Source organism: Nelumbo lutea, chromosome 4, assembly GCF_056320005.1.
Source record: "Nelumbo lutea isolate HS-2025 chromosome 4, American lotus-T2T, whole genome shotgun sequence".
NCBI classification, from domain to species: Eukaryota; Viridiplantae; Streptophyta; class Magnoliopsida; order Proteales; family Nelumbonaceae; genus Nelumbo; species Nelumbo lutea.
Genome location: NC_142687.1, coordinates 75,416,810 through 75,428,780, shown reverse-complemented (window position 1 = coordinate 75,428,780; position 11,971 = coordinate 75,416,810). Strand labels below are relative to the sequence as shown.

The window sequence follows — 11,971 nt, the reverse complement described above, 5'->3', positions numbered from 1 at the left end:
ATTGATTTGAAGACCTTCGACAACGATGCACTCTTGAATATATGCCATTGTGATTTAGGTGGCCTCCATCCAAACGACAAGATTGAACATCCAAATCTTTCATTGATTTAGGATTTCAATCTTGTTGCTTTTTGGGGTCTACATTGATTTGAAGGAGTCGTCAAGATCAAAACTGATGCAGAACCGGAATTGATTTGTTCACCGGTTTTAGGGTCAGCAGTTTGACTGTCCAGTCCTAATGCATCAGCCCATGATGTTTTAATAAATTAAAAAAATGAAATAATTAAAATAAAAATGGTCCAAATGTTGCTTTTTGGGGTCTACATTGATTTGAAGGAGTTATCAGCAGTTTGACTGTCCAGTCCTAATGCATCAGTCCATGATGTTTTAATAAAAAATAATAATAATAATAATTAAAATAAAAATGATCGAACAGATCGGATGCTCAATCACCTGGGTGAACAGGTCACAGATCAATTCAACGGTTTTGGAAAAATAATGGTTCAGGGCTGAAACAGAAGCAGTACCTTCACTGATTTCTGGGCTGTACAGTTTTAAAACCTTGGATTAGACCTAGCAATTGGGTTGGGTGGGTTGGGTTTGTTAAGATACTTCGAGTTGATTTTGGGTTGGGTTAATTTGGGGTTAGGTTATCGAATGCTAGACCATAACTCTAAATGTTCGGATTGGGTCAATTTGGGTCATCTAAAAAATAACTGAAATTTAAAAAATAAAGAAAAACTACGTGAAAAATACGAAAATTAAAGAAATTAGCCTTGAAATTCCAAATATAAAATAAAAACTTGAACATTTAACAATTTAAAGAATAAACAATAAAGACTAAAGACTAAATATAAAAAAATTATAGAGTGAAAACTTCTAACAATACATAAATAGTCCCGATTAGTCAGCGGGTTGATCCATAACCCAATCCAACCTAATTTTTTCCAGGTTGGGTCAAATCAGATTATTCTTACAATCAGATAGCTAAATATGAAACCCTAACATTATTTTTTCGGTTGAATCGGGTCGGATTCATGGATTGAATCAACTTTTTGTCAGGTCTAGTCAAGATGGTCACTAGGCATACCTTTAAGTAAGAGATGTGGGATGAAACCCAAATTACTGCAGGCTCTCCATTCCATGGTATGGTCAGTGGGCCTGGTGCATCTGCTCTACCCAATACCTATTCCATTCCCTTGTACGATGTTGCATGTAATATCAGAAAAGAAAAAAAAAATTACAACATTTTAATCGATTTTTAAGGGTAGGCTGAGGGTATTTTAAAGTACAGATGTCAAAAATAAAACTTCCAAATGCTTATTCAACGTGTTCATAGTTTATGCCAAACTGATCTGGACTGATTTCATGAATGGCACAGCATTTGAGGCCGTAGGTATTCAATATTATTTCATGATTAAATCTAACAGGTTAGAATTAAAATGAAAACATGTGAAGCGAAATAAAAAGAAAAAAAAGTAAGATGAAAACACATTCAGGTGAGTCGTATGTATACTTGGTTGGGTTCAACGATCAAAATTTTATCACGTATTGGTCAATACTCCTTTCCAATACACTCCTACAGAATGTGTTTCGGGTCGGCAAGTGGTTCAGAGGGTAGACCGGACTTAAATCAGTCCCTCTGAATCAATTTAAAAAAAATAAAAAAATAACACTTAAAAAAAGTATCGATACAAGCCGATATGCCCTATTTGCATATCACCCTGTATCAATATTTTAAACCTTGGTTGGATTCAAAGTTCAAAGTATCGATGCGTATCGGCCGATACATATCATTCCGAGACTCCTCCGATAAGTCCCTATAATGGATGTATCGGGGGTCTGACCGGTTCAGGGGGTGGACAAGCCCTAAACCGATCCCCCTGAACTGGTTTCAGAAAAAAAAAATGAAAAAATAATATCGATTTGCCTAATACGTATCTACTGGAGTATCGAATGTATCGATATTTTGAACCTTTTACGAAGTTTGTATGTATTTTCACTCTCAATGTATATTAATATGTCGGCAAAATTTATGGTGCATTTGTTGTAATGTGTAGTCAATATTTGTGAATGTAATGTGGAAGTACATTTTGTGAATAGCAAACTAATATGCATACATTATGCTTGAGTTTCCATATACATGTTTGCCTGTACAAGTGTGAGATTCACCGACAGAGGTTGGAATGGTTCCCGTAGATCCCCTTAGCTGGGCTAATTTGTTCCTCCTCTCTCTCTCTCTCTCTCTCTCTCTCTCTCTCTCTCTCTAAAACTCATCTCTGGTTGAAAATGAAAATTTACTACAATTTTAAAAACTGATGATAACATGTCAGATATCAGACAGCGAAATATATCCAACGTTCTGATCTTTTATACAATTAATTTGTCAGGTGGGGCTCACCCAATTTCATGTGAAGAAAGGCGTAGCTTTTTTTGTTTGTTTTTTTTCCTGAAAGTAGCTTTTCGGCTTGAGCTTTTTAGTTACTGCAACAGCGTCGTTTTGTTTAGCGCCATAGGTGAGGGTGAATTCACCAGTGAACATCGTCGGAGCCCTTTTGGGACAAAATACACTTTTTAGTCTTGGACCCGACTTCCATCGAAACATGGACCAGATGCCTCCATATATGATTTTCAAAGCTTTATGAACTGAAACTATTTGTAGAACCCCACAACGAAAAGAAGCTTGCTTTCTGATGTTGATCTTCATTGAAAATTAATCAATTCACGTTAAATATCGACGTAATTCCCTCACCCTGCCGCCCATTAGCATTAAAGATAAATTGGCCAACCAAGATACGGAGACCCTCTGGAAGGTGGATAAACAATTTATCCATGCGCCAATAATGCTCTCCCTCACCTCTCTTTACCTGGATAACTTATATCTCAATTCACAAGAACGCTGCAACTGGATAAGTTTTAAACTCACTCAGATAAATGAAAACACGGGGCCTAAGAGCTGCATTCATTATCTTCCTTTAATCTGAATTTAGATGCCATCTGCGCTCCAACTCCAAGTGAGTTAAGGAGGCTGACGAAGATGCGAATGAGAGAGAAACGAAGTCACATTATAAGCATACAGAGTCTCCGGTGTCAAATGGTGTTTTTGATTTCAATAATAAACAATTTCCATTTTCACAGCAAGAAGAGCATTTTTCATCAACAACCAAAAGCTACAAAGACCTCTGTACACGCCCATCAATGGTTTGGGTTCTTCATCATTAACACTTTTCATACACAACAATCTCCTCTCCAGCCTCTACAAGTAAGACACAAGAAAAAAAAAAAAAAAAAAAACGAGAGTAAAGAACCCCCTACCCTCATCCCACCCACCTCCCTGCCTAGAATGTGGTCGCAACTTGCCACTCTCGTGGTCTGTGGTGTTGAGCAGGAAGACTTTTTAATGGTAAGGGTGGTTGAAAGAATGTAAAAATTACTTTATATTTCTTGGATTCTTTTGAATTGCCCTCATGTTAAAATTAAGTCCTCTGTTTTCTGCTATCTGCTCTCGAATCTGGATTATCACTCTTGTCTGTGTCGGAGTTCTCCCTCTGGCTTTCTATCTCTATACTCCCTGCTTGACTCCTTCGGTGTCTTCGGTCCTGAAGAATTATAATACAAAGTTCAATCCATCAATCAGATAAGAGAGAGAGATTTACAACGTGTACATAGAGTGCATTGCAAAAGAAGTTAAAATAACACCTCACACCCCAACCCAAAGACAATGACCATTAGCAGCCGAGATACTTGCACCCCTAAACATGAATTCGGCTTCTGTCAGGGCAAATCAGTGCACGCACCATTCGAGCAACCCCTTGCAACCTTGCATGGGAATATCTCCCATGAAATAAATCACATAAGCACGGAGATATTCCCAGCGTAAGGCTGTAAAGGCTGTTGGAACGGGCTTTGCCTGACTGAAGCCGGACTCCCTAAACATAGAAGAAAAAATGCCTGGCAAAAATTTTCACCTCTAAACATCAAGAAAAACACCCCTTCCTCCAAGAAACTAACCTAGGGTGATGCCTCCAAATAAATAAATAAAAGAAAACCCCAACAATAGCCCAATACCCTATTTGCACAATAAAACCCCATCTCCACCAAACAAAAGAATCCACAGTACCCTCAAATTCCACATAACCATCAGATAACACCCACCACCACCAGGAAAGCCTTTTTCCCCTATAAATAAGGTTACAATTTGGGTGATGCCAACCTGAACCAAACTAGAGCCTATCTAAAATTACAGTGTTGGGTCGGGTTAGGGTTAATGCCTTGGGCAACCCAATGCAACCCGAACCCATATTATAGTTGCAATAGTACATACTCTTGTAGTCTTCTGTGCTATATGTATTGATTTATGTATATAGATTTGTTTATGTGAGAAGGAAGAGAGGGGATCAGAACACAATGAATGGTGTTTTTCTGTAAAATAGTACCACAATATGATTTCTATCATTTGCATTATAATATTTGTTCTTGCATTAGTTGGTGTATTTGTGCATGTATTATTTCTATGTTTGGTTAGGGTAGAATTGAACTTTTAGCACATTGGGTTCAGCTAAGTTTGATGTCAACCCATGCCAACCTGGATCAAGTTGCACCAGTACCTACAAATTTGATGAGTCCCCCCCCCCAAAACCCTCTTCCTTTCCTGATTTCTTTCTTCCCTTTGCTATTGATTCTTCCAATACATCCTGTAATATTTTTTTTTAAGAATGCTTCATTATCATCTTCTTCCGTACTTTGAATGGCTTTGGCTAGTTGTTTCTCACCTACCCTCAGAATTCAGAGCACCATAAAGACCAAATTGACTGGTGATGGTTTCTATCTATCTCAGTGATCTTGGTAAGACTCAAGAAATGCAAGAGCCCGATCCGCATGACTTCCAATGGCTATCTAGCATTATGCTTTCAATATTCTCTACTGGTATACAACATGAATGAATCTACATTTCCTTCTGGAAATGACATTCATATGGATAAGGGTTCTAACAGCATGTCAAAGACGAAAAAGTCAGAATAAGAAAGGACAAGTAAATCTGCCAGCCCCAGCTTGTCTTGTACTACCAGTCCCAAGCCCCAATTATGGAGGGTCGTATCAGCATGGCAAACGGCATAAAAACCTGTAGCCAAATTTCTATAAACAATAAGCAAAAACACTGAATAACATGATTTAGTTTCAGGCATATGCAAGGATAAGGAAGTGGCTGCTATAGGGTAGATATTGACTTCAGTATGGAACAAAAAGAATTTTTTTGGTATATGATTTTCTTTTAAGTAAAAACTGTTAGCATTGAACAGTTATATGTTGGTCAATCAACATTCATACATCAATTTAACGAGTGAAAGGGATCATTTTCTGAAATTCCACAAGTTTCATAGGCATGAAATTTCATAAAAGCATCATGAAATTTCATTATATGGGCATTTGAAATATGATGTAAGAATCAAACCTCTCGGGGTATGGGATATTCCTCTGACTCAAGCATGCGGACAACTTGGCCCATCTTCGGTCTCTTGTCTGAGTCAGGGTCAACACATCTCAAAGCAGTCAAAAGAGCTCTTTTCAGGGCTCTTGTTGAAGGCCTTGTCTGAATGTTTGGGTCCACAACTTCTTCTGAGCGCCTGCTGCCAACCATCATTTTGAGCCAGTCAACCATATTTACCTGCAAGAACCACCATATCATATTCAATTAGAGTGAAATAACTTAGCAATCAAGTGCCTCCATATTTGATAAAGATAGGAGCCAGATTAGAATTACCAAAAAATAAAAACAAGGCTGTAGAATGTAATAAAACAATTGGATTGGAGAAGATGTAATATTATGCAAAATCCTAATGTCTATGAAAGTAAAAAAAAGAACAAATTAAGATGCAAATACATAGGTTCCCACTTTCTCGTGAAGGCGTGTCAGATACCCAGATGGTGCATTTAGCAAAAACACGGATTTTCCTAGATGGTTGAACAAGTTACCCATCTAGGACCAGGTTAATTGACAGTTTTCAGTTAGAATGAGCTAATTGCTTGGTTTACTCATACAACCGTTGCACAGTGAACGTTCCAGTTTTCTATTCAGTCAGAGTCTGACAAAAATGGTATTTAGGACACCATTATCTCACATGAGCTTTGAAATCCAAGATGCTGACTGTTATCTGAACCCAAGCCAAAGTGCAACCATCCTACTCAGTCAGTCAGGTACTAGATTTGTACTCCACATTTTGGATTTTAATCACTCGGCTCCAAGTTTTTTATGCTTTCATGAATAACTGAGATTAAATTCAGACTCTAAGTTGAGTAGACCTGTTTCTGTTACCTATTAGTTTCTTCAGTAATGTGATCCACTTATTATATCATGGCCATTGCCATTTGTTAGTGTCAGAGCTTATTTTTACAAGAAAGAGGCAATATGGGAAATCAGCATGGCTAAAAATGATAAATTAATACAGTATATGGGACTGATTTGAGCACCCAGAAAGAAGTTGGAATATCCTTGCATCAGGAAATGCAAAACAGCATCATTTGGGAGAAGTAAAAGAGGGAACTGAATACAAAAGAATTAGTAAAATATTTCATATTGTAACTTGAAAGAACATTCTAAATATCATTTTGATTCACGGCTCTGGTTGAAAAGACACAGGTAACAATTTAGGCTGGTCTTGGTAAGTACAGCATATGGTATACCACCACAACAGATGCATCAACAAATAATTGCTCAAGAACAAAAAAAAACATGGTAAATAGTTGTTATTTTGAAGCACTTCAAATAAGTTTTCTTTCAAAAGTTTTGTTTACCTCATTGGCTGGCCGACTATAATCTACAGGATCTCTTCCAGTTATTGCTTCCAGCAGGACAACGCCAAAGCTATAAATGTCACTCTTTTCATTCAAGAGACCAGTATTTGCATATTCTGGAGCCACATACCTGCAAGGTTTTAAACAAAAAGAAAAGATAAGGATTACCCTATCAACAGCATCTGGATTTCCCAATTGAAAGTTCTAACAGAAAAAAGTCAACTTAAACAAAAAGTGCAATTCCTGCACTAACTCAGAGGGCATAGATGTATATTATAAAGAATAATTACCCAAAAGTTCCCATAACTCGGGTGGTGATATGACTTTTCCCAGCACCTAGCAACTTAGCCAGACCAAAATCGGATACCTTGGCATTGAAATCATCATCAATCAATATGTTGCTAGACTTGATGTCTCTGTGCACTACTTTTGGCTCAATAGCCTCGTGCAAGTAAGCCAGCCTGCAAGAAAATATATTGCATTTACAAAGGAAGTGCAACCTAAAAGACAATTCAGATTCAGATAAAAATCAATCAACTTACGCCCTGGCAGTTCCAATGAGAACTTTCATCCTGGCCTCCCAAGTAAGATATCCATGCTGGCGCATAGCCCCATGAAGCCATTGCTCTAAATTCCCATTGTTGACATATTCATAAACCAACATCCTAAAAATTTATGCTAAAAGTCAAACAAAGCCTGAAATCTGAGCCACCAGGACCCTTTTTAACAACAAATAGCAGAAATGGGAACTATTTAGGTAGAGTAGGTCCCCTGTTAGTGATAATCAGAAGGAAAGGGATTTTATTGGTTTTTAGCAACAATCAATTATATGTAATTTTTTTAATTCTTTTTTTTTTCTTTTGTACAGATAGCTTTTCTCTTATAACTTATATGCATACTTATGCGTAGGCTAACCTTAAAGGTCAAGTTTGATTCATGCAATATAAGATTTAATTCGCCATTAAAATCAAATTCAAATTGGAAGATACAGTAAAGAGATTCCAATGGGGTTTAGCCTTGTTCTAGTATAGAACTGCAGTAGTTAGAATGGAAGACCAAAAACAGTTTAAGTTGATGGAACTTGAATCAACTTGAGTAAGGGATAGGGATGGATGTAAAAAAGACCATTTCCTTCCCTTTTTTTCTGTTGACTGGGGAAAAGAGTCTACTGACACACATACACACAAGATGGGAAAAGTAGAGATTACATAGCTTATCAAAAAAAAATTTATTTATTAAAAATACATTTCATTCATGGTGTACCCTACAAATTGATAGCTACGAATACTAGAGGATGTTAGCTAAAAACTATGGAAAAAGTTGATTTCTCGAAAGCTCTATTAGAATATCGAAGTAATTTATTTACAAACCATTTTACTACAGAGAATACTGTGTTACTATAATTTCCAATACAAGGCTTCTGATATACAACCAAATGAGGGGATTTGAGAAGTGATGTACTTCATTTATATGCATACCGCATAGAAAATTGGTACACCTACACATACAAGTAGTCAAATAGGGAAGAAGTTAGTATTAAAAAACCACAAAGAACATTACATGAGAATCTTGTACCTGTGGGTGCCTTCAACACAGTATCCTAGAAGTCGAACTAAGTTTTTGTGTCGCACATGACCAATTGCCTCAACCTCCACTCTAAATTCTTTCTCTGCTTGGCCTCTATAAGAAAAAATAACTCAAGTTATATATGCCACATGCTACACTAAGAAGACAAACAAAAGAAAGAATAAAGAAATATGACAGTTTGAAAACAAAATGATGACTTTATAAACTTACAAATTATTCAGAAGCTTTTTAACTGCCACTGGTGTCCCATTGATCAGTTGACCCCTGTATACAACTCCATATCCACCCTCACCAATGACATTTTCCTTCGAGAACCTGTTTGTTGCAAGCTCCAGGTCCCTTAGCGTAAACCAGTGACCCCAACCAAGGTGAGAGAATTCAGGCAGGCCAACTAGAGGTGAAGGAGAAGTTATGGGATATGAAGAAGATGGTTTGTAAACAGTTACCGTCCCAGAACTCCCCTCTTCTCCAGATTGAGACCCAGCACCATCTTTCTCCACATGATGAAATGAACCTGATTGACTGCTACAATCTCCATTCTTTGTTTTCCCCATGCCCAAATGGACCATTACCCTGTCCGACTCTTTGTCACTTGACTTGTCATGAATGGTGAGAAGAAATCCATCGCGAGGATGAAAATCATTTGTTGATACTTGGTCAACCTTTACCTCTTTGATTTCCTTTGAAATAGCGGGAATTTGGCTAAGGGGAAGATTATCAACAGACCTTCTTGACCTCCTCCGTGAAAAAAGACATATAACCATCACACTGAGAATAATTACAATGGACAGCATCACACATATTCCAATCAAAACCCACACTTTGAGGCCCAATACACCTGTTTTCTTGGATAGCTCAGCATTGAGATCAGTCGCCATTTCTTTTTATGATGAAGATATGCCTACAAAACATGATAAGGAAACTCAAATTGCAATCAAGTATGAAGGAGCTAACTTTTCCATACATTTGTGTGTGTAATTTTATTTTTTGAACACAACATTTTCTAGACATTAATACAGTGTCGTGGTTGATCTCAGGTCATCACTAAATTAACCTTTACGTGCTTAAGTATATTACATCCTTTCGTCAAGCATGTTGGTCCTATCAGATTATTAAACAGAAGTAGACGACCTAAAGGTTCTGAACGATTCATTGCTTTCCCTGGAATCAAGGAAAACCACCAGCCAAGAAGATGAACAAAGGGGAGCAAATAACACAACCGAAACATGAGAAAGACATTACCCTCCGCCCATCTATATGCTAAAAATCATCATTTTACCAACATAAACAAGAGCGCAAAAAGAAACCCAATTTACACACATGAAAATAATCAAGCAGAACATAGAAATTATTACCCAAAAATAGAAAAACACAGAAATGCAATATGCTTCTTCACCATCACAATTATAACCAAACCAACATAACCCATTTGAATATCCTACTATACAGCACTACAATCCCACACACGAGAAAACAAGATGCAAAATTCAAAGGAGAGAAAGAAAGAGAGAGGAAGGGAGAGAGAGGGAGAGATAGGTTCCATTTTTTCAGTAAAAGCCCATTCACCTACCTATGAATGGATTCACAAAGCAACCTTAACAGCCCAGATCTCTGAACCACCTTCTCCACGCCTTCTCAAAGAGCCAAAGAACCAAACCCTAACCCTAGATCTCTGATAAAAAAGGAGTAACGACCCATGATGAAATAAGTCGAAGCCAACAAACTCAAATCAACCCCATTGTCAAAAAAGCAAGCTAAATATGCAGTTGGATAAGGTTTCCTTTCTGTGTTTTCTGTGTTAAGCAAATGGCACTTTGAATCTAAGCTCAGGTGGAGCTTTCTGACACCACAGCTGCCCCTACTTGAAAACCCTAACCCTCCTAACCTCAACAAGCGACAACGATAATCTTCTACTTTTGATGAAGGGTTCTGCAGGAAGTACTGGGACATGGAATTCTGGCTTGGAGAAGGGAGGAGGTGTGGGGGATAATAAGAAGGGGTGGAGTTATCAGTGGTAGGTAACAAGGAGATGCCCTACAAACAGTAAAATGGAAGCATGGAAATGGAAGGTTTCTTGGGTTTCTCTTCATTTCTTTACATAGCTCTGAGGATGACAGATTATCAGAAATTTTAAATAAAAAAAAACACTAGGAACCTAAAGAAGCCTTTAAAAGAGACAACTTTTCTGTAAGATGGCCTTTTTCTTTTATTACTGTGATTTTTAATGCTTTTGTTAGTCAAACATCAAGGAAAAAAAATTAGTGATGATTACGCTGGCAAAAAGGAAAAGTAATCAGTGTTCGATTAGGTTAGATGGTCAAAATTAAATGAGTAGATTGGATTAGCAAATTTCTGCCTTCCAAAAAGATGAGCCAAATTTCCAAAAGTATAAAAACGCCCTCACTGAGTCTGAGTCACTGGTTTTGGCCTTTTGGGGGGTGAATTACAAGCATACCATTTTCACTAAAGAATTGCAATTTTGGCTTTTTCTCAATTACAATACAAGGACGACCAGTCGACCACCCTTTCTTCTTTTCGAGTTCTGTGAAAATTTCTTGGGTGACTACTGACTGGTAGTAGATAGTAGTAGTCAAAGAAATGGACTGAATACCAGATCTCTTACGGTAACAATTCCCCTTCTTTCTCCTAAAATTACAGACAAGATCCTCTTCTTTTGCCTTGAGCCTGTGACAGACATGACCTTTCCTCCGTTACTCGCTACTCAAGCTTTCCTACTTGGCAGATCAAGTACAAGGTTCAGTGGAGTCCATGTGTTGTGTTGTGCCACTTCACCTCTTTTCCACATGATCAGTGCCAGAGGATTGGGGAGGAGGGGGTGAAGTAAGAACTTGGGCATGAGTTACTGATATTTGAATCATGTCCAATGGGGCCAGCAGATGCAGAGAAATTCCAATAATCCAATTCCAGCGGTATATGAGTTATGATGACATTGACATGAATGAACAAGCAATGTGCACACCAGCCACCCCCAGAAAGAAAGGCTAATTTCTTAAAACACTGTCCACATACCACAAATTAACCTTGTAATGTGGGGCTGCCGTCCTATTGGGATTTCTCTGTGAACAGGAATTTGAATTCCATTCTAAATTTCACCAAAACAGGGTCTCCTTCAAGCTTTTCTATCTTGGATAGAAGCTGAATCCAGAAAATCTTCTAGTCACTGCATTCTCTTTGAGTTGATTCTTTGTGTTAGGTCCAGGGTCTTCCATTTTCATGGTTTTTTGATGGAACTGGGTTCTGGATTAGAATTAATGCAAATTTATAATCTGGGCACTTCCATTTCCATTGGGGATCCCAAAACCTAAAAAATAATCAAAGGAATGGGGCAACGTATTTTTTTGTCAAATACATGAATTGAATTGAATTCCGAAAGAAACAACTTCAATATCAATAATGAGATTGCAGTAATCCCAAAACAGAAAAAAACAAAGAAAAGAAATTTACAGGAGGCGTGCGAACTGTGAACTGTGAAAGCAGGGAAGATTTGTCAGACTCTTTCACACACACGGTAGCTTAAATGCAAGGTTCCGCAAAGCGCAGACCCCAGAGAGTGAAGGACGAGGTTGGTCCA

General features: G+C 37.7%; 1 protein-coding gene across 1 annotated transcript; it reads right to left on the bottom strand.

The window, feature by feature from the left end:
• Nucleotides 1–3,088: 3,088 nt before the first annotated feature.
• Nucleotides 3,089–10,595, bottom strand: LOC148861123 (putative receptor-like protein kinase At5g18500). Its single transcript, XM_088986718.1, has 8 exons — nt 9,950–10,595; nt 8,590–9,280; nt 8,368–8,472; nt 7,335–7,457; nt 7,083–7,253; nt 6,793–6,922; nt 5,453–5,665; nt 3,089–3,599 (listed from the first exon to the last, which is right to left on the bottom strand). Exons 2-8 carry the CDS (start codon nt 9,255–9,257, stop codon nt 3,477–3,479), a joined length of 1,533 nt encoding a protein of 510 aa, XP_088842844.1. The 5' UTR covers nt 9,258–9,280; nt 9,950–10,595; the 3' UTR covers nt 3,089–3,476.
• Nucleotides 10,596–11,971: the final 1,376 nt, after the last annotated feature.

Coding starts and splice junctions, on each gene's coding strand:
- LOC148861123 (XM_088986718.1), bottom strand. CDS start 9,257: ATGGCGACTGATCTCAATGCTGAGCTATCCAAGAAAACAGGTGTATTG. Junction 6,923..7,082: donor CGAGTTATGGGAACTTTTGG/GTAATTATTCTT, acceptor AAAACCTTGCAG/GTATGTGGCTCCAGAATATG. Junction 5,666..6,792: donor ATAGTCGGCCAGCCAATGAG/GTAAACAAAACT, acceptor TGGTTCTTGCAG/GTAAATATGGTTGACTGGCT.